Below are 22,506 nucleotides of genomic sequence, written 5' to 3'. Positions count from 1 at the left end.
TAAGATTTGTTGTTTGGTGAGAATGTGGTATTGGTAGTAAAGTCACTACGTTGCAGGACAGAGAACCATTTGGGGAGGAGGCAGTTACTTTTTTACATTGTTGATGGATAAGACTTCAAGAATAGTATAATTAGAGAAAGAGAAAGTGGAAGGAAATTAGATTTATTGGGTGCAGTAGAAGTAGTAATGGCATTTTGGAGTTCAAGGACTTTTTTCAGATCCTGTCTCTACTACTTAGTACATGTAGGAAGTTGGGCAAGTAATTTCATCTGTCTAGGTTTCAGTTTCTGAGGCCTGTGATTTGAAGAGGTTGGATTGTAATATATTGAGTAGAGGTGTGACATACGTAGACCTATGCTTTACTAAAATAGCACTTTGACAGCTGAGTGAGGATACACTGGAGTGGAAAGACTTGAGGCAGGGAGACCAATTAGAAGGCTGTTTTGCAATAACCTAGGTCAGAAGTAAAGGTAGCTGCATGAATAGACAGAAGAGACATAGGGGGAAGATGTTGTGACGGTAGAAATGACTAGATTTAGCACGGATTGGATTGGATATGTGAGTTGAATGAGATTGAGGGGAGAGATCTCTTAAGGAACAACTCAAACCGGCTAGGAGGTTGCTATGTTAAGAATACCAAGGTTGAAAGCCTGGGTGACTGGGAGGATGGTGGCACCATTGACAGTAATAGGGACTTTTGAAAAAGAGGAGGATTTGGAGGAGTTGGGGTGAAGGTAATTATTTCTGTTTTGGACATTATAAGTTTGAGAGGACATCCAGGATAAGACTTCCAAAAGGCAGTTGGTAAAATGAGCTCAGGAGACAGACTATAGATATTTCTACAGCTCCATATCTCTATCATCTCTATCTATCTATCTGTCTGTCTGTCTGTCTATCTATCTATCTGTCTGTCTGTCTGTCTATCTGGAAATGATCTGCATAAGATGAAAGCTGAATCCTGGTGAGCTCCCTGAGGGCAGGGACTCTCTTTCTTTTGCTTAGCACTATACCTGGAACATAGTAGGTGCCTAATAAATGTTTATTGAGTGATGAAATCACCAAGATAATATAGAGGCAAACAGAAAACAGAACAGGGTAGAGTCTTGGGGGATACCCCTAGATACCCAGTGGATAAAACCCTGGGTCTGGAGTCAGGAAGTTTATATCTGGTCTCAAACACTAAATGGTGTGGCCATGGTCAAGTCACAACTTCTGTCTCCCTCAGTTTTCTCAGCTGTAAAATGGGCTTATTAGTAGCACCTACCCCCCAAGGGTTGTTGTTATGATCAAATGAGATAATATTTGTAAAGCACTTAGTACAGTGTCTGGAACATGGTAGTAAATACTTATTCTCTTCCATTATTGGACATGGATGAAGAACAAACAAAGGTGATTGGAGAAGGAGTGGTCAGACAGACAAGAGGAAAATTAGGAGCGAGCAATCACAAAAACCTAGAGAGAGAAGAGTAATCTAGGAAGAAAAAGTGACTAATGGTGTCAGCTGCTTTACAGAGGTCAAGAATGATGAGGATTGAGAAAAGGCCATTAGATTGTGCAATTAGATCATTGGTAACTTTGGAGAGGGCAGTTTCAGTTGAATAATCAGGACAGAAGTCATATTGCAGAAAATTTAGAGAGTGAGAAGATAGGTGGTAGAGGAGGTGTCTATGCTTTCTCAAAAGAAGGGAAGAAGAGTTTTTTTTTTAAAGAATGGGAAAGACATGAGTATGTTTGTAGGCAACAAGGAGGGAGCTAGTGGATAGAGACTGAAGGTAAAAATGAAAACGGGGAGGATGGGGTCAAGGGTACATTTCGAAGGGCTGGTTTTGGCCAAGAGAAGGACCACCTCTCTATCCAAGATGAGAGTGAAGGAGGATATTTCAGGGGGAGATAAACTCCAGTAGAAACTCCTATTACCTTCAAGATCAAATATAAAACTTCTCTATTTGGTATTTAAAGCTTTTCCTAACTAGCCACTTCCTACCAATCTAGTCTTCTTATCATTTTACTACTCTTCACACACTCTCTGATCCAACTTTACTGGCCTACTTGTTGTGCCTCTAACATGACATTCCATCTCCATCTCTTGTTCCCTCCATATCTGGAATACTTTAGCTCCTCACTTCCACCACTCTACTTCCTTAAGAATAAACTCAAATTCCGCCACCTGCAGTTATCATTTCCTGGTCCCAAACTGCTAGTTGTGGTGGAGAAGTTTGCGTAGCTCAGTGAAACTACAAACTATGCCATGTAGGATTACCCAAGACAGGTCATAGTGGAGAGTTCCGACAAAAGGTAATCCACAGGAGAAGGAAATGGCAAACCACTCAGTATCTTTGCTGAAAAAACTCCGTGGAAGGTCCTGGTGTGCTTTGGTCCAGAGGGTTATGAAGAGTCATATACAACAAGAAAAATAACTTGATAGACACTTCGCTAAGTGAGGTGATACAGGAAAAAAAAAAAAGCAAAAGACAGTCCTTGCCCTCCAGGATCTTACAGTCTAATGGTCTTCCATCTACTCTGTATATCTAGTACGTACCTAGTTATTTACATATTTACCTCCCCAATTAGAATGTGATTTCTTTGAAGTCAGGGACTGTTTTTACCTTTCTATATATCCCCAGAACTCATTAACATAAAGTAAGCTCTTAATAAATGCTTTTTGACTGACTGGACTGACTATAAGATGGCTAATAAGGTTCTTTCTAGCTCTAGCTTGGGTTTAATCTTCACCCTTAATTCTCTCCTCCCATTTTTTCCATTTTAGTTAATTTTAGCTTCCTATTTTAGCCACCACTATCTTAAGCAATCCATACTTTGTTGGAGTAATTTTTGAATCTTCCCTTTATCTCATTTCTCATGTCACTTCCTAGAATACTATCCATTCTAAAGTCATAACATCTTTCTTGCATCTATGCCCTTATGCTGCCACCACCTTCGTTTGGGTCCTTTATCCTGAATTATTAATAACTTCCTAGTTACTTTCCCTTACTCCAAGTCTCTTCTCATTTCTTTTTTTTTTAGAAATCAGTTTTTATTATCTTTTTTTTTACATCATCATACTTTTCTCCAGTGTTCTGCTTCCTCCTCCAAGAGAGCCATTCCATATAACAAATAGTATTTTTTGAAGACTCAAAAAAGTGAAAGAGCAAAAAATCACAACTGACCAACACATTGAAAAAAGTCTGAAAACATGTACAATGTGCAACACTTTCCACCTCCATGAAAAAGGGGCAAGTTGGGGATGTCTTCACATCTCTTCATTTAATTCATGTTTTATCTTTATAATTTTGTTCCATTCACTTTTGATTTTTGTCTGTGTCATTTCTTTCCATTTATGTTGTTGTACTTACTATGTATATTGTTTTCTTGGCCCAGCTGACTCCATTTGCATCAGTTCATGGGGATCTTTTCATGCTTCTGTGTATTCATCACATTTTTCATTTTTTATAGCATATTCCACTGCATTCATGAACCAAAACATGTTTAGCCATTCCTCGATCAATGAGCATCTATTTTGTTTCCAATTCTTTGCTGTCACGAAAAGTTCTGCTATAAATATTTTGGTGTGTAATGGGTATTTTTTTTCTTATCAATGGCTTCCTTGTGGTAAAAGCTCAGTAACTGAGTCTTTGGTTCAACAGGTATGAACATACAAACAAAATCAATGCAGCTGAAATTAGAAGAAAAATAGGAAATTGGGAAAAAAATTTTGTGGCAAGTTTCTCTGATAAAAGTCTGACTGCTCAAATTTATAGGGAACTGAGTCAAATTTACAAGAGTAAGAACCATTTCCTAATTGATAGTCAAAGGATATAAATAGGCAGTTTTCAGAGGAAGAAATCAAAGCTGTCAATAGTCATATAAAAATGCTCTAAATAACTAATCACTAGAGAAATAAAAATTAAACCACCTCTGAGATACCATTTCATGCTCATCAGATTGGCCAAGATGATAGAAAAATAAAATGACAAATGCTGGAGGAGATATGGGAAAATAGGTACACTAAAGCACTGTTGGTGGAGCTCTGAACTAGTTCAAACATTCTGGAGAGCAATTTGGAACTATTCTCACAAACTCTTCTCAAACTATGCATGCCCTTTGACCCAGTAATACCACGACTATGCCTATACAACAAAGAGATCAAAGAAAAAGGATAAAGATCCATACAAAAAATATTTATAGCAGCTCTTTTTGTGATAACTAAGAATTGGAAACTGAGTGAGTATCCATTAACTGGGAAATAGCTGAACAAGTTATGGTATAAGATGAAATACTATTGTGCTGTAAGAAATGATGAAGGTTTCAAGTACACGTGGGAGGACCTTATTAATTGATACAAAGTGAATAGAACCAAGGGAATAATTACCTTTACAACATTTCTGTTACTGTGTAATAAACAGTGAAAGATTTAGTAACTCTGATTAATACAATGATCCACCATAATTCCAAAGGACTCATGTTGAAAAATGCTATCCACCTCCAGACACGGAACTGGTGGTCTCAGTGTGCAGATTTAACCACGTTTCTTTTTCTCTTTGTCTTTTGAGAATATAACTAATGTGGAAATGTGTTTTGCATGACTTTATGTGTACAAGGGGCATTGTAATCTTGCCTTCTCAATGGGTGGGGAAGGGGTTGAAGGGAGAGAATTTGGAACTGATTATAAAAATGAATTTGAATTAAAAAAAGAAAGAAAATTAGATTCTGGGGAAAAACAAAGGGTGTGGACATTATAGTCACTTTAATTGAATAATTCCAAATTGCTTTTTAAAATGATCGTGCCATCTCACAGCTCTACCAACAAGGTATTAGTGTACTTTCATTACATAACTTTTCCAAAATTGACTTGCCATTTTATTCACTTGGATAATGTGCTGCCCAATCAGAACAGAGCCCAGAGCAAAACAGCTCAGGTTAGCTCCTTGGGTAAGGTAAATCAGCCTAGCCATCTCTTCCTATAAAACAAAGCAGATACACAGTACCTGTCTTCCTCCCCCACTTCTTTTTGCTTTCCCCTCTCAGACAAGAGGGGGTGAAAAAAGGTAGGAAAAACTTTTGAGAAGCTTCACCTCTCTTAAACTTTAGGTGACAATGAAGGGCAGTAACTAAAATTTCAGTCTTTATTCAGCTAATCAGAAATCCCATCTCTCAATCTTTCTGTCAGCTGACTGCGCTTGCTATTGGTCTCTTCAAACAGCTCCAACAAATTGCTTTCCCAATCCCCAGCTATTCCTTCAGCCCTCAATAGATAAGTTCTTTCCTCTTCAGCCTCAGTTTCCTGTCTCCAACACTTATATCCATCAATGACTTAAAACAAAGCCTCTTGGCTCTCACAAAATTCACCTTTTACTCAAAAGTAGAAAGTTTCTCCTGTGAAATTGATAGTCACTTGAAAATAATATCTGTCTTCAAATATTTATAGGATTTCTCATTTTAATGAGAAACCTTTAGTCTCATGTCTATATACAGATGAGCAGAGGGACCACTAATGCTACGTAGCTATAAATTCCCAATGTGTCTCCAACTAATTTTGTGTCCTTGTACTTCTGTTGTGTCCTGTGTAAACTTCCAACTTACAATTTTCCAATTTTTAATAAATATAAATAATTTCTCTCTCCCTTTAAACTTTCAAGTGTTCACATCCAAATGAGGCATAATTGGTCGAAATCATCACGCAAATCGTTCGGAGAAATAAAGGAGAGAATGGAAAAGGGAGTGGGGTGGAAAGTCCATTGGAGTTTGATGACTAGAGAAAAGAGGCTTATCCTCAAAGGTCATACCCAACTGTACTGATCTTTGGAGAAGTCCTGAAGAACATCTGATTTCAGGAACTATTTAAATTTCACAGTGCCCTAGAAGGCTGTGCTTGGTGGTGGTGGTGGGGTGCAGGCACTTAGTGCTTCAAGGACAGGGGGTGCTAGTGTGTCCCTCTTTATAGGCCTTGAGCTTGTTTGACTTCTTAGGACACAGTTGTTACCTGCTTATTAGAGAGGTCTTCAAATGAAGGAATCTTTTTCTTTGATCCTCCTGTCTCCCCAAGGATAATGACTTAGTCTTGTGAATTTCATTGATGACAGGAACTCAGAAGTGAGGAAACTCCTCAGTGTATCTTGGCATCATCTCTAGAATTTTTGGTCTTAGGAAATTGCCTAAAGCATTTATGGGTTAAGTGATTTGCTCACAAGCACACAGCCAATACTTGTAAGAAGAAAGAACTTAATCCATCTCTTCTTGGCCTTGAGGCCAGCTCTCTCCCCACTGTACCACAACACCTTTCATTTCCCCAAACTGTTAATTTTTTTTTCCCTCTGGGTTCATTATTTTATCTTGCATATTTTAGTATTCATCCTCCACTTGCTTCCATCTTCTTTAGTCCATTGCCTACCCTTAGTTCCATCTTATTTGATGCATTTTTGGAATCTAAGTTCCGCAAAATTCTCTTAAGGAAGATTCTCCTTTTTCCTCCACACGATTGGTTCTCTTTGTCTTTTCAGGATGTAATTCCTGAGAACTTTATGTCCTCCTAGGCTAGCCTTACTTGTAGAATTGTACTCTATGGGATCCTACCTAGCCTTCCTCTGAACTTTTTTGAAACCTGTTCTGAGGGGAGAAATGAGTTTCAAATGATGTCTGTATTCCTCTTATTGTTTTTAACTTCCATTTTTATCAATTCCTGGGAGCTGTTAGGCTAATTAATTTTGGAATTACAGCATCATAGAATATCAGAGTTGAAAAGGCTCTCACGTCAAATTCTATCATTTTATCTATGCAGAAATGGAGACTGAGAGTTTAAGGGACTTGTAATAAGAAGTGAGAGGAGGGGCACTAGGTTTCAAATTCCCAGTCTAGCTTTGTTGTTATTGGTTTTTGTCCCCTGTACTACAGTATAGGTCATCTTCTCTTGTTCTCCAAAATAACTTTTCAAAAAAATTATCTGTATTTCTCCACTAACATTTTTGTAACCCTTCTTTATATATTGTGATTGGATACAAGCATAGGAGATCAATTGATCAGGGAAGTTTCCTCATCAACTTTGATAACATAGAAGTGAATATTTGAGGATTTTTAACTTCAACTCTCTATGATGAGTCACAGTCTCTAGGGGTTATTTGATTGGCTCAGGCTATTGTGGGTTGTACCCATCCCTTTGTGCTGGACCTATAAAAGGAAGCTTCATTGCATAGTGATGCTTTTTACCTTTTTTTTTTCTTGATGCAATCCAGAGAGAGCTGAGGCCTGAGAGCAGACTTGGGAAATGGGCACATTTTGGGCATTGGCACAGCCCTTCCCTGTGTCAGAATCTGACTAACACCTTAACCTCATATTGCTAGTAGGTGCTGGGCCATTGGCAGAGTAGTAAGAGTTTCTATATCCAAAATTTCTGAACCCCAAGTGCCAGATATGATGAGGTAATGTGAGTAGCAGTGACAGTGATATATTACAGTTGCACATGCTATCAAACATATGATAACCCTAAGAAATGGGTAGCATATAGCTAAATGGTGGGAGGCCCTTAAACCCAGCCTCCTGGATAAGACAGGAATGATTTCCTGAACAATTTTGGAGAACTTGGGCCCAACCCTCTGGAATGGAGAAGGGGAAGTTCATGAGCATCATTATAGATGGCAGAGACTTAATCACTCATCCTCTCTTAGGTGTTAATGGGCATTTCTAATAGATGTCTCTTCCATCTCCACTCAATGAGGTTGTTAATAGGGATTCTGACTTTTTCCATAGGGAGATAAACTCAGAGTCAGTCCTAAGCAAAGACTCCTTGTAACTTCATCAAGTTGATCAAGGAATTTCCCTGATTTATCTCCTTCACAAACCTATGACATACCAACATAACTTTGATATTTAATTGGCATAGCCTTTTACAAATTCCTAAGAGGTGGTGCTGCTAACCATTGTAGGCTCTAATGCTTTAGTACCCTAATGGATCTGGGAGCTCCATGAAGTGGGGATACTCCCTCCAAATGTATATTGTAGTTCGTCCTTGCCTGTCCATCCAGTACAACTTCGTTTACGTTCTTCCATAAACCGGGTATAGATCATCTAACATGCTACTGGTTTTATCCATCTTCTATTCTCTTCCCATTTGTGGACCACAGTGGAGCACACAAGATGTCCACTGGTTGTTCTTTGCTATGTGACCAGCCCATCTTTTTCCTCCTTTGTACATATATCTGATGAGGTCCTTTATATGACTTCTACATAATTTCTTATTTGTAATGTGTTGCTACCTACTCATACCTACTATGTGCTTCTCCATTGTCCTTTGGGTGATCTTTAGTTGCATTTTTTTCAGGAGATGGAATAGTATAGTACTACCCACACTCTGTGTACAATACCGTCAGTTTTGCTTATAGCCTTTCCCCCAGAGTCCCTAGTATTCCTGTGGTTTTAATTTTTTTCCGTCTTCCTCACAGTGATTCTTAGATTAGCATGATCTTAAAGTAAATTCAAACCTATCTCTTTTCCCTTATTGCTTTCCCCTTCATGGTTATCTAAGTCAATTCCTTATCTTTCTTACCTCTTATCACTATCATTTCTGACTAACCCTTTTTTCTCATCTTTTTACTGTTTCATATTGGGTGCACAAGATACAAGAACACACAAAGGATCTGTGATTTTTGTCCATATATGAAACTCCTGGTGTAAGAATGTGATAAGACAAATTTGCTCGTGGGTTATGTCACAAAATATATCTCAATAAGCACTGTCCATGATATCCGCCATGTCTCTGTTAGGAGGTGGTGGATAGCTTGCTTTATCATGGATCCTCTGCAATCATAGTTGGCATTGCTTTGCTCATTTCTCAAGCCTCTCAAAGAAGAGCCATCTCTTTGAGAAGTTGTTGATAGAGGTAAAAGTATGTCCTATTTTATACCAGCAGCATATGAAAGAATGTGAACTAGCAAAACATAATTTGTAGAGTGATTATATTTCTGAAAGAATTCTCCACTTTACAAAAGGATTTTCTGCAAGGTTCCATTAGCTAGGAAGCTGGAAAGCATTTAAATAGAATTCCATCTACACGTGTTTATTTGGTGCACAACTTTTTCAGAGACGCATCTGTTGCGTAAAATGAGATTTTTATCTGGCCTGGAATGATTTTTAGAGTGGAAGACTGTACTTATCCTTGATGGCTTGGCTTTGCAGATGAACTCATGTGATCAGAACTTGAATTGTTGCTGCGAAATAATTGAACTGAATTCCAGAATACAGGGGCAGCTCTTCACGATCCTCAGCCTAACAGCGCAAGAAGGTGAGAAAGAGTTATATCCTGTGCATGTACATCATGCATCTACTCTCTTTTCTTCTCTTCCACGATTTCCAAACCTTAGATGAAAATGCATGTCCGTACCTGCCATCTCTTTCATTCTCCTAGGTGGACATTACGCTGGTGTGGAAACAATCAAATCTCGACTTCTGCCCTGGCTAGGGACTTGTTTCTCCAATTCTTCTGTGGGAAAACCCATTGACAACAACTTAAGCCTTTTTCAGGTAGTATATGTTAAAAGATAATCCTCATTTTTCACCATTTTCAAACACTTATTGAGTACTTATTATCAGTGAAATGTTTCGATAGGTTCTGTTAAAGGTTAGCACAATGCCTGCCATTGTACTTAGTAAGCACTTAGTAAATGCTTGTTCGATTGACTGTAACACACAGTCTCCATTCTCAAGTGGTTAACAATCTATTTGGCAAACAAGACATATAGAAATAGTTCATACACTAAGTGCCAAATGTGTGGTTCAATGTGTTCTAGGCCTTCAGAGGCCAAAGGGTAGGGTGAATGGAGAAGGCTCTGCACTTTTGAACAAGAAAAATAAAACCTATTGAAAATTTCCCAACATATAAAGGCATTTTCCTTTCAGTGACTCAGGAAAGCAGTTCCATAGTTATTTATTGCTAGTATAATAGTGAGACACTGCCAGTTTTTGCAGCTATAGAACAGGATGGGAAGAAGGTAATTTACTTTTCTGAAGGAGAGGCAGTGTGGTCATCCTTGTGGAAAAGAAGGCTGTGATTACTATCTGGAAACCTGGGTTTGCATCCTAACTGATCATTCCCTAATTGTTTAACAATGGGCAAAGCTCTTAACTTTTCTGACTCTATTTCCTTACCTACTTTATAGGGTTTTAATGAAGAAGGTACTTTGTAAACTTCTTAAAACATATTATAAAAGTGATCTGTGATAATTGTAGTGATTATGATTGTTACAGCTATGTTTTTGTATCTGGGAAAGTAAAGCCTTAGTAACTTTTTTTTTCCTAAATGGTACAGACTTTTATAAAAATATGGGACTATGCATGATTTTTTGAAAATATTTAATAGGGTTTCAGACAGTTTTTGGATTTGTTTTTCATTGAAGGAGTCACTTGAAAAGGACAGACAACTGCGAGAACTTTCTGCTGCTCGGGAACGGGAGATACAACAGTTAGATTCGGAATTGAATTCAACTCGTGTACAACTCAGCATGGTTCAACAAGAGTAAGAGGAAAATGACTTGTCTTTTTCTAAGCAAAAATAATTGTTTTTCATTCAATTACATTAAAAATTTTGCATTTAACCTTGAAATGAAAGTTTTGGCCCATAGTTAATACGGTCAATGAAACCTTTGTAGATAAATAATAAGGTTAAGTTTTTTGGGAGATTTAGTGTCACCCAATATTTCTTAAAATATGATGATCCCAAACACTACAGGACATGGAGGAGGAGTATTTATTCCCTTCCTGGTACACTTCTTTCCACAGGACTTTAGCCATTTCTGGTTACAAGAGGGTGGGGTAAAGACTATCTTATGAGATTCAACAGCACTTGGGACTGAAAAATAACATACAACTGAAGGGTAGGGGTGAGAGATCAGGAAGAGAGTGAGATCAAAAGAAGGACAGAAAAGTAAGGCATCATGATGCATTTATCAAGCCGCTTTGGCCAATTGGAGAACAGGGTGATTGAATGATGTCAAATTCTTGAAAAAAAGTCAAAATTTTAAAAAGTTACAGTTTTAAAAACATCATGTAGGAAAAATTACTTAGGTAGAGTCAATTGAAATTTATCAAATTGAAGAGTTTATAATTTAATGGGAATGAAGAGACATATATATGTGTATATATACAAATTATAATAAAATATGTATCTCTGTATTATTTATAATGGAATACTTTTTAAACCAGTTATAGTTTGTGATTAAAGAGGACATGGAACCCTGATATAAATTTTAAAAACATATATTAGAATATTACTTGAAAAGCCAAATTAAAAGAACTTTACAAAAATAACTTCTCTCTTAAAAGACTGGTGACCTCTGCTGAAAAGTATGTCTGCAAGCTTGGCTCTGCCAATGAATGACAAGTCCACAAGGGGATTAATCAATTAATCAAACAAGCAGGCAAACACTTATTAAACACCTATTATGTACCAGAAACTATACTAGGTGCCACGAAGCTTTGAATTAGAAGGAAGCTCAGGGAACAAAAACCATGTTGGGGGCAATGTGGCAGGGACAGGTGCACTTAGAAGAAGGACCTACTTTTAGGATCGTGGGGTTAATAGGTCTGATACCAGCATACAGTATGGGTGAAAAGGAGACAATCTCTCATCCCCCAGAGCAGAGTCAATTGAGACAATTTTGTTAGGAGAATTTACTTCAGGCATACCAATGAGGAGAGTAGAGAAATGGGCTGAAGCAAGAGAGAGAAAGAAATTTTCTCTGAGCATATGACATCTCTGCGACCATGTCCAGTCCTTCTGAGCATATGACATCTCTGTGACCGTGTCTTTCTCTTATGCCACCTGAATCTTAAAAATTTTCAAAACCCTTTGATGTCATCTACTACTGTGGTGGGTAAAAGACGAAATGACTGAGGAAACAAAGGTTCAAGCTTCTGACCATGTCAATTTATTAAGTAATGCATGCCAATTACATAACAAATTGGGACCAGTCATCTTCCTCAGCTTTGGCAGTGGACCCCGAATACAGAGAGAGACAGAATTTTATACATTAGAAACAATAAATAAGATCAGTTAATTTAAAAAAAAAATTAAGCAGAATACAAAATTAGGTAATCTGATTTCTAATTGGAGGAAAGATTAGAGACTTTATAAGTTGGTAGGGGGTGAATAAACAGGTGTACAGTTCCCTGAAATCAGAAAGGGAGGAGGTCTATCCCCTCAAAGTGTCTGTATTCAATCAAAGGAACATGAAAACAATAACTGATTGACCAGAACAGGGTCAGTTTTCAGATAAGACATATGGGTTGCTTGAAATGTACAACTGCGAGAACACTCTTTGTGTCGATCTTCAGATCTGACTGGGTTTCTGGATCCTTAGTCTCTAAGCAATACATAGGGGTAGTCCAGCTTCTCAGTTTTGCAGGGCTAGGTTCAAACAATACAACAAAGTCCTCTCACAGTTCCCATAATTGAATAAAGTTTTCTCAAAAGACAGAAATTGGACTAGACCCATGATTGAATAGAAAGGGAATTGAGCTAGATCCAGAATTGAGTCACGCGATGGAGTCAGCGTGGTTCACTCAATTCCCACTACTGCTTGTGGTTCTAATCTCCTCAATTCCCTCACCACTATTCTCCTCCTTCCCCTTAGGTGCTGACAAAGAAGTAGACTTTGTTCTTGCCTGGGCCCCTCAATATGTATGCCTGATCCCATCTTTTTCATCTTCAGCAGATTACATCCTTGATCATCTTCCTTTCCCTCTTGAATCTTTAACATTTCCCTATCTATAGTCCCTTCTCTATTCAAACATTCCCATGTTTTCCCTCTCCTTAAAAAAACCTTACTAGATCCTACTATCCCCTCAAGTGATTGTCCTATAACTCTCTCTTCCCTTTCTTGGTCAAAATCCTTAAAAAAGCTGTCTGTACTTGGCTGCTTCTACTTCCTCTCCTTTCACTCTTTCTTCCTTAGTCTGTTTGCTGAATTCCCTTAACTGAAACTGCTTTCTCTCAAGTTATCAATGATGCCATAATTGCCAAATCTGATGGAGTTTTCTCAGTTATCATTCTTCTTGATCTGTCTGTTGCATTTGACATTTTTGGCCACTTTCTTCAGCTGAGCGTTCTCTCTGCTCCCCTCTTGCATCTCCTCTTCCATGACTGATCACTGTTGTCTCCTTTGTTGTCTCATCATCCACCACCTGGAGGTTTTTCCCCAAGGCTTTGTCCTGGTTTCTCTTCTTTCTCTTTCCCTCTGCACTCTCTACATATCCTCTCTTGGTAACCTCAGCAGCTCCTATGGTTTTAACTATCAATCTATGTGTGTGACTCACAGATGAATACACAAAATTATGTGTGTATGTGTACATAGTAAATGTGTGTATATGTACAGATGCATATACACACGTGCGTGTGTAAAACTATGTGTGTATATATATACATGTACACATATACACACATACATACACACATATATGTGTAAAGAGATTATGGTTAAAGTCACATATATATCCAGCCCCGGTATTTCCCCTGAGCTTCAGTCCTGCATCATTACTTGCCTACTGCCCATTTCAAATTAGAAGTCCTACAGACATCTCAGACTCAACATGTCCAAAATTGAACTCACGTTTCCTCCAAAACCCACTCCTCTTCTAAATTTTCCTATTTCTTTTGAATGTACCACCATTCTCACAAGTCTCCCAGGGTCATAGCCTCAAAGTTAGCCTCAACTCCTCCCTTTCCTTCACCCAGTCAGTTGCCAAATCTTGCCATATATCTACCTTCATAATCTCTCTCACATTAGAGTCCTTTGCTCCACTCACCAGCTAATACCTTAGTTCTCAGCTCCTTAACACCTCTAGCCTAGTTTATTGCAACAGAATCCTGATTGGTCTCCCTACCACAGGTCTCTCACCACTATGGTCCACCTTCCATATTACTGCTAAAGGGATTTTTCCTAAGTGAAAATTAGACCATGTACTCTTCCCTACTCAATCAACTCTAGTGGCTCTCTATCGCCTCAAAGATAACATATAAAGATTTCCGTTTAGTTTTTAAAGCCCTTCACAACTTGGCCCTAACCTATCTTTCCATCCTCATTAGATATTATTTCCCCTTCCTTCACTCTGTGATCCACTCTGTTCTCTCTTTGCTTAATCCAACACTTCCTCTCCTATTTCCTGGCCTTGGCACAAGTTGCCCCCATGCCTGGAGTGTACCTCTTCCTTGCCTCTTTCTCAGAGTCCCTTTCTTCCTTCAAGAAGCAATTCAAGAATCAACTGTCTGAAATTTTTCCTGATTCCCCCAACTTTCTAGTAATGCCTTCCCTCTAAAACTACCATATATTTGGCCACTATATCCATCTATCTATCTACCTATCTCTCTCTCTCTATATATATATATGTATGTACGTATACGTATGTATAGATGTATATATATTTACACTTGTTTACTTTATATATTTATTATATATTAGGATATATTAATATATTAGATATATATATAATATATATTATATATTGATATATATTAGAATATAAGTTCCTCAGCAGTTGGGGATTACTTCTTTCTTTATACTTATGTCTCCAGTGCTTAGAAAAATGACCTGCATATTGTAGGTGTGTAGTAAAAACTGGGGCAGCTAAGTGGCTCAGTGGATACAGTGCTGGATTTGGAGTCAGGAAGACTCATCTTCATGAGTGCAAATCTGGTCTCAGACACTAAATAACTGTGTGACCCTGGGCAAGTCACTTAACCCTGTTTGCCTCAGTTCCTTACCTGTAAAATGAGCTGGAGAAGGACTTGGCAAATAATTCCAGTATTTTTGCCAAGAAAACCCCAAATGGGGTCATGAAGAGTTGGACACAACTGAAATGACCAAACAACAAGAACAAAATACTTGGGTAGGGGGTAGAGTTGGTGTTATTTTGCTCAACTCTCTTAATACCTTAACTCAGTCTTTTTTTTCTGTGAAATTAATGCTATTTATATACCACCTTCTCTTAATCTTTATTTATCCCTATCATACTCTGAGCTCCATGATACTTTCTCCTTCCCAGTCTCTTCTGCCCCTGGTTTATTGTCTTCCTTCCCTGTTTGGCCTCAATAGTCAACCATCATTGGCAATTTCATTATTCATATGGAGGCTTCCTTTATCATCCTTGACTCACATTGTGTCCAATCCTTCAATAATCATGAACCTCTATCATTATCTTATTTTATTAAAAATTTATAGGGACAGTTTGTCATACTCCTTTCAACATCACTATTGCATGCAACTGCACCATCCCCTTTATGAAATATATGTGTGACTATAAACTCCTGTTCTTTCACCTTTCTCACTCCCTCATTCTTCCTAAAGTCTCCACTTAGCCCTCTTCCTGACCTTTGATGTCTTGAATTACTCTCTATCTTTTCTCTTAGTCCTTTATCCTTTTTTTTGATTTCTTTTCCTACCAAGTCTTGATCCACTGATCATCTTCTCTCTATCCCTGAATCGTTTTGTGATTCCACTGTTCCTTCTCTGCTAATCCCCATTTTCTTTATTTCTACAACTGAATATTGGTTTAGGAAGTTATGATACTGTGCTGAATGTATTCATTGCAAATGCATGCATTCTAACCTCAGTTAGGTCCTTTATGAAAATCCTCTTATTAATTTCTTATGACATCCCTATCACATTCACTATATCAGCTATTCCAAGACTTTTCTGATCTTCTCCATTTGTATTTTTTTTCTCTTTCAGCAAATTACCTTTTCTTCTACTTTACTGAAAAAATGAAGGCTACTCAATGACCTTGCTCAGCTTCCTTCCTCCATACCTCAAAAGCACCCTATAATTTTGTATATCCTTTCCTCCTCCTCTCTTGTCTCAGAGGGTAAATTACTCCTCCTTACCAAATTTAACCCTTCCCTCTATACCTTCAATTCCATCTTCTCCCATCTCCTTTAGGGTCTTGTTCCATAAATTACTCATTTTCTCTCTTTAATCTTCACTATCTTTCTCTTTACTGGCCCCTTTTTCTTTACCCACAAACTTTCTCATATCTCTTCTTTCCTTAAAAATGGCCGTGTCTCCGTAAAAATTCTTCCCTTGACAATGCAACTCCCTCAAGCTAACATTTTTTTTGTCCTCTCACTGTACCTATCTGCGAAAAGTAGTCTAGTACACTTACTACCTTGATTTTCTTTAGCTACTCATTCCTCAACTCCTTGCAATTTGACTTCTGTTCTTAACAAGTCTATTGAAACTGCTGTTCAGAAAAGTTGATACCAACAGCTTTGCAAATTGAATACGGTGCAGAGAAGTGTTCACAAAGATAGTAGAGCTAGCATCAAAAGAGGTAACATCGAGAAGAAGACTTGGCAAAAGGAGGTCAATTAGTAGGAAGGGGGAGCTAAGAAAAAGTAGCCCTACTTCCCTGTAGTTATATAGGAAGACAATTTATTCATAAGAACCTTTTCTACTTATAAATGTTACCCTTTTCATTTTTTTTATTATACCCATTTTGTGTTTTCCTCTTATAGTATTTCAGTACTTCAAGGATCTGTGCTATCATGTGGGTTCTGCTATCAGTGATGCAGATTGCAATCCTTCCGTAACTCAGTAAATGGTCTTCAAGAGTTATCGTGGATAAAAAACTCGTAAAGCCAACCTGTTGATAAGCCTCTAGACTTATCAAGATTGTCGGTCCTCAGATAGTACTCCATCACCAGGCCCGTGCTCACAGCCTTCACAGCCTTACGTAGGTCCTTGCATACAACTAGAATAGCATTTGAAGACCCAGGGTCTTCTCTACACCATGAAAAAAGATTGGAGGAAAAATTTCCAGGAATTTCCCCTCATAGCACTCTGTAGAAAATCTTTGTAATTATTTGTAAGGATCAAATGCTGCTTTTAAGAAGGAAGTAAGAGAAGGGGAAAAATGAAGAGAGGAGAAAGAAATTGTATCCTTCTCTTGTACCATGTGGGAACAGAGAACCCAAGAAATAGATGGAAAACATTGTCAGTGAGAACCAGCAGATAGTGTTTTGCTGACACAAAAGAGAAGCAATATCTACCATAAAGCAGGGGCCATTATTGGAGACCCACAGAAAACATATTGTTTGAATGTTTAGGAAGACTAGGAAGTTATAGTAGGCATGGGTGAAGCAGAAAAGTGTTGCCATACTAGAAAAGACCTAGGGTTTAGTAAACTGATATATGATGCCTATTTTAAATTTAGGAGTAAAGCTGTTGGTTAGAAAATGAACAATTGAAACAATTTAGAGGGGCAAGGTGGAGAGAAGGATTGGACAAATATAATCTTTATTGTGTGTGCTATATTCTGCCCTTAGTAAAAATTATTATATAGTATTTGGGGGGGGGGAATGGAAGCTCAGGTACTTTCTAGTGTAGTTGTTTTTGTTCACCAAAAATGTTAGTGTGTGTTTACACAGAAACACCTACTATAATATTTTTACTATGAATGCAGATGTCTATTCACAAGTGTGTCTTTTTGTTTCTGGAATCAGTGAATTCTCTGGAAGAACTTGTGCTTAATTTGGAAGGTCTACCAACTTTGAAAATCTGTCCTTAGTTACTGATTTCTCTTGCAGTCTGGCAGAAACTGAGATAGATCTAGAAGACACCAAGACCAAATCAGCTACTGCCCTTTTGGCTGCAGAGGATGAAATAATTCATCTAAGGAAGCAGTAAGAAAAATCTGCCCAGTTGTATTTGGTGGTGGCCTGTTGCTTAATCTTTGCCTTGCCAATTCTTGAAGTATCTATTCCTGTTTTTTATTATTCTTTTGTCATGCAGAATAATGGTAAATCTTACTGAGCAAATGATAGATGAGTAGTAACCTTTAAAAAAGTAATAATTGTTTAATCAGAGCTATATTTTATGTGTCTGTGTATCAAAGTAGTTTTTCCCCTTTTTCTTCTGTTCTTGAGCTTGAGGTACTGTAGTTTTAGCCTTCAATAAAAACTTAAATTTTTTTTTTTTAAAAATCTAGATCAGTGATTTCACTGGTGCAGAGAAATGATGATGTGGAAACTCCCTGCGGTGATGCAGATTAGAAACTCTTCCTCATCTTTCATCTTAGACAATTTCAATCTCCCTCTTCACCATGGGGAAGCTTTCTTTAATTGTCGTCTCATGCATTGCCTGATCCAACTTTTCTGATTGTAATGCCCAAGCAATCCCTTTACATATTTCTTTCTTGTGTTGCTGTTCTTGAATTGTGGCAGTTATGGCTTTAAAATGGCTTCTTTGAAATTGATCAAGGTATTTTTCCAGATAAGGAAGAACTCAGTTGAGAAATTACGAGACTCTCAATAGTTATCAGTTTATGCCTAATGTAGATCTAAGATTAAAATTTATGCAAGGGTAAAACCGTGTACTTTTTTCCTCCGACCCCCTTTTCACTGATTTTGATAAACATTCACAATAAACTTCGGGAGACCAAACTCTTTCATAGTGGTATTCAATGAAGGCTGATCCAACCTAGAGCAGAATAGCCAAAACAAAGCAATATTCTTTACTCTATAAGGACTTCTAGTTGGCGTTACACTCCTCTGACTTGATGCCAGTCATCTAGGTGAATATTCTCTGTAGAGAAAAAAATATCCATTCATCCTGAGGCATAGACATGGAATGGTATTCTGACTCCTGTGTTTCCTTGCACTTCTTACCTTTGGCATTGCTCACCTGCGTTGTCATAGAATCATTATTATTCAATAGGGGTCTGATTAGTGGAGCTGCTGCTACTGCTAAGCATGCATGCTGTCGCTCATTGAATTTTTTTTCCTTTGTGGTTAAGACTCAAGTCTCTTCAAGCCCAGGACGAGTCCCGCCAACGCAGCTTGGAAATGCTAACTGACTATGAACGACAACTTCGGGCTCTGAAGGATGAGATTGCTGTCCTGTCTGCAGAAAAATCTGTTCTCCAGAGCAGGTCTGTGATCTAGTCTGACACATGCTTCTAAATTCTTCCATTATGGAAAATATTTCAAGATGAGGTTTTAATGTTGGAGAGACAACATGGAAATATGGTAGGACCTGGAGTCAAGAGACATAGGTTTCAGTTCTGGTGCTTCCATTTACTTGCCATGTGATCTGATGCAACTTACAACCTCTCTGAATGCCAGGTTCTATTAAATGGGGATAATATTACTACCCACTTCACAGGGTTGTTGGAAGGAAAGTGCTTTGTAAATTAAAGCACTCTGTAAATTTGTTGTTTTCATTATGTCAATGGAATATCTTTTTGTTACCTCATCTTATTTGAATTGATGCTAAAGGGGAGAAAAATAGTGACTGCCTGGCTTTTGGGGAGAAGCATAAACAAAAATATGTCTTTATAATATTATAGTATTATGTAACTCAAACAACTGATAACAAAAGTCTGTCTTTACATTCTACTGAAAGGGAGAGGAGCACTAAGATCAGTGCTTGTACTGTGTGCTTACACTAGCCAACCTGAGTCCTAGGCCTTGCTGGCACCACAAGGCAAGGGGGTATTAGGGTAGTCCATGGCATTACAGTGGGAAGTATGAAAAGACAGAAATTGTGTACAGGAGTTTCTTTCTACTTGGGAAAATATATCTTGTATGTTTAGGAAGCCTAGGAAGTTATATTCACAATGCTGCCATGGGAATTTCATGCCAACATTGAAGCTAAAGGAATGAGTCAGATAATTATATTTTGTGAAAACTTGTGACTTGAAGCCAGACTTGAGAGCCTGAACTCGTAATGCCTTTGTCTGGTGGGTTCCCATGTCCAAGGGCCTTTGGGCAATATATGGGGACTTTTTGTGGGCCTTAGAGACCCAATCTATAAAAAAGATGACCCTTTGGCCATACATCTTGAGGGACCCTATCCTTCTAGATCTGAGCAATTTTTGACGCTGGCTTTGTGTTATGTCTTTTCTCCTACATTTAGAAACTTAGGCAAAGTTGTTTAACTCCTTGGCCTAGCATTCAAAGCCTTTGACTGTCACTAACCAGTTTTTGTAGCTGGATCAAATACAATTTCAGTCCATGACCTCCACACTCCAGACAAACTCCAGACAAATAGGATACTCACTGAACCATGAATGTATCTCAGGTTTTCCTGTCCCCTACGCCTTTGCTCATACCTTTTTCCTGCCTAGAATGCTCTTCCTTTCCCTCTCCATCACTTCTCTCCATCTATTCCTGTTGAAATTTTCCTTAGCCTTCAAGGTGTAGATTACATGCTGCATCCACTCCACAAAGTCTGCCCCAATCTCTCCCAAACAAGAATTGAACTACCCCCCACAGAACTCTCATAATACCTTGTTTGCACTTCTTTAATGCACTCATTTTATTTTGTATTATAAATACTTCACATGTCTCATGTCCCATAAGAATGACAATAACAACTCTAATTTATATAGTGCTTTGAGGTTCACAAAATACTTTTCCCCACAACAACCATGTGGAGAGATGGAAAGCAAATATTATTATCTCGATTTTACAGATGAGGAAACTGAGACTTGGAGAGAATAAGTGACTTTCTTACAGCCATTGGGGCTCAAACCAGGTCTTCTAGTGCTCCTTCTGCCACCACCATGTCCCCCGGCTAAGGGCAAGGATGGGTTCTTTATCTTCTTGTTTCCTTCAGTGCTTTGTGCCATAAAATAAGCATTTAAGAAATTTTTGTTGTATTGAATTCAAGTAAAATCAAGTAAACAGGACATGCTGAGGCCCAACTAAGACAGATTTATCTTTAGACCGTCTTTATTTTTTGAGAAGCTCTATTCTTCTCCTGGCCCTACATACCCAGTGCCCTTATACTTTTTCCTGGCTCACTGAACCCCATTCTCATCCCTTCTGTGGTTCCTCATTGTCTTCTTTGTCCCATATTATTTAGATTTTCCGTGCTATTTCTTCCCCACATAGACATGTACCTATTTCTGGTTCCATTTCTTCCAAGCTAGCCAGACTTAGAAACTTAGTTATGGCAAGATGTCAACAGATGCTAACAGTGAGATGGTGTTTTCAGGGACATTCCAGGGTATTTTAATAGGGGTAATGTGTCTTGACCTTAGTCTAGTGCTGGGAAATGTAAACAAGTAAAATCACTCCTTTGGCTTAAACAGTTGTCTTCAACTGTTATTATTAACATTACTGTTATTATTTAAATATATATCTAAATATATAAAAGTTATTATTAAACTATTATTAACTGTTTCAACCCTTATTAAAATGCATGTGACCATGTAGGTCTGACCCTGATTACACTGAGAAAGCAGTACCTATGACACTTATTCATAATTTAAAATGTAGAGAGGCAGTATGACACACAGGAAAGAGTACCAGATTTAGAGTCAGAGGACCTGAGCCCACCTCTATCTGTGTGATGTCGGGAAAGTCACTTTTTCTCTCTGGGCCTCAGTTTCCTCATCTCTAAAATAAAGATTTTGGACTAGATGGCCTTTAAGGTCCTTTCCACATCTAAATCTATAGGTCTGTGTGTAAGGGGAGGGAGTTGGTGCCCAGGGCACAAGGTGCTGTCGACTAAGAGTTCTCAAATGCTTTTAATGCTTCTTCTCTGGTAGACTCTCCAGGAGCCGGTCTCCTAGCCCTGATTCCCAAGGCGGCAGGCCTTCCAGTCCCGTTCAAAAAGAGATGACCCTGGCACCTCTAGCCAACAGAATGAGCACTGTCTCACGCAAAGCTAATCTCCTGGCCCGTTTCAGTGATGCGTATGCTCAAGGCCGCCTGGAGGCACAGACCTTGCTCAAGAGATACATTGATAAGATGGAAACAGTGCAGAGGATCATCTATATTGCCACAGTGGTAGGACATAAAATTAGTGGGATATAATGTCTTTGCTGACAGTTTGTATATAGTTGGTTTTAACTAACAGTATTTGGAAAGGCTAGATTATTTATTTATCAAAGATATTCTTTCCTTCCTTCCTTTCTTCCTTATTTCCTTCCATCCTCCCTCCTCCCTCCCTCCCTTTCTTCTTCCCTCCCTCCCTCCTCCCTCCCTCTCTCCCTTCCTCCCTATTTGCACATGTGTGTCTATATATGTACACATATATATATAATTCTGTAGACTTTTGGTTCTTAAAGAAACCTGGTATTATCTAGTCCAACAGATTCATTATACAAATGAGGAAACTGAAACCCAGAAAGATCCAATGGTTTGACCAAAGCTACACAGCTAGTTACTGGTAGAACAACATGATTTCCTATTCTTTCTTTATTAAGAGTATGATGCTTCTTTGGGTTCACAACATCAGCTACCACTATTAGGCAAATATTTCTATAACCTAGATGATTTATTTCCCTCTTCCTGTGCACCATATTGCAATTATTGACAGACAATATCGACTTTCGATTACTGTCAACTGCCTTGAAATCCATGAAATCTCATAGCCTTTTCATTGTGCACTTTTTGGTCCAGGGATAGAGGCTTTTTGAAACCCCTGAAATTTCTTTCCTTCCTGAAACTTCTTTTTAACATCTTGGTTTAGGTCAACAGGAAGCAAGAAAGTATTTTGTTTTGATTATGGTTATTTTGTA

General features: G+C 38.2%; 1 protein-coding gene across 20 annotated transcripts in view; it reads left to right on the top strand.

The window, feature by feature from the left end:
* SPATA18 (spermatogenesis associated 18) overlaps window positions 1-22,506 on the top strand; it is a 71,948-nt gene that overhangs the window by 6,000 nt on the left and 43,442 nt on the right. For 18 of the 20 annotated variants that reach the window (XM_036764251.1, XM_036764256.1, XM_036764258.1 and 15 more), the window contains exons 2-6: window positions 9,166-9,271; window positions 9,395-9,510; window positions 10,383-10,501; window positions 18,772-18,906; window positions 21,532-21,772. In XM_036764251.1, the coding sequence (XP_036620146.1) occupies window positions 9,166-9,271; window positions 9,395-9,510; window positions 10,383-10,501; window positions 18,772-18,906; window positions 21,532-21,772 (717 nt within the window). Of the gene's footprint in view, window positions 1-9,165; window positions 9,272-9,394; window positions 9,511-10,382; window positions 10,502-16,492; window positions 16,711-17,563; window positions 17,660-18,771; window positions 18,907-21,531; window positions 21,773-22,506 lie in introns of all 20 variants that reach the window. The other 2 variants (XM_036764270.1, XM_036764250.1) reach the window with 2 other exon arrangements.

This window comes from Trichosurus vulpecula, chromosome 6 (genome assembly GCF_011100635.1).
Source record: "Trichosurus vulpecula isolate mTriVul1 chromosome 6, mTriVul1.pri, whole genome shotgun sequence".
Taxonomy (NCBI): Eukaryota; Metazoa; Chordata; class Mammalia; order Diprotodontia; family Phalangeridae; genus Trichosurus; species Trichosurus vulpecula.
This window is presented reverse-complemented; position numbering and strand designations above follow the sequence as displayed.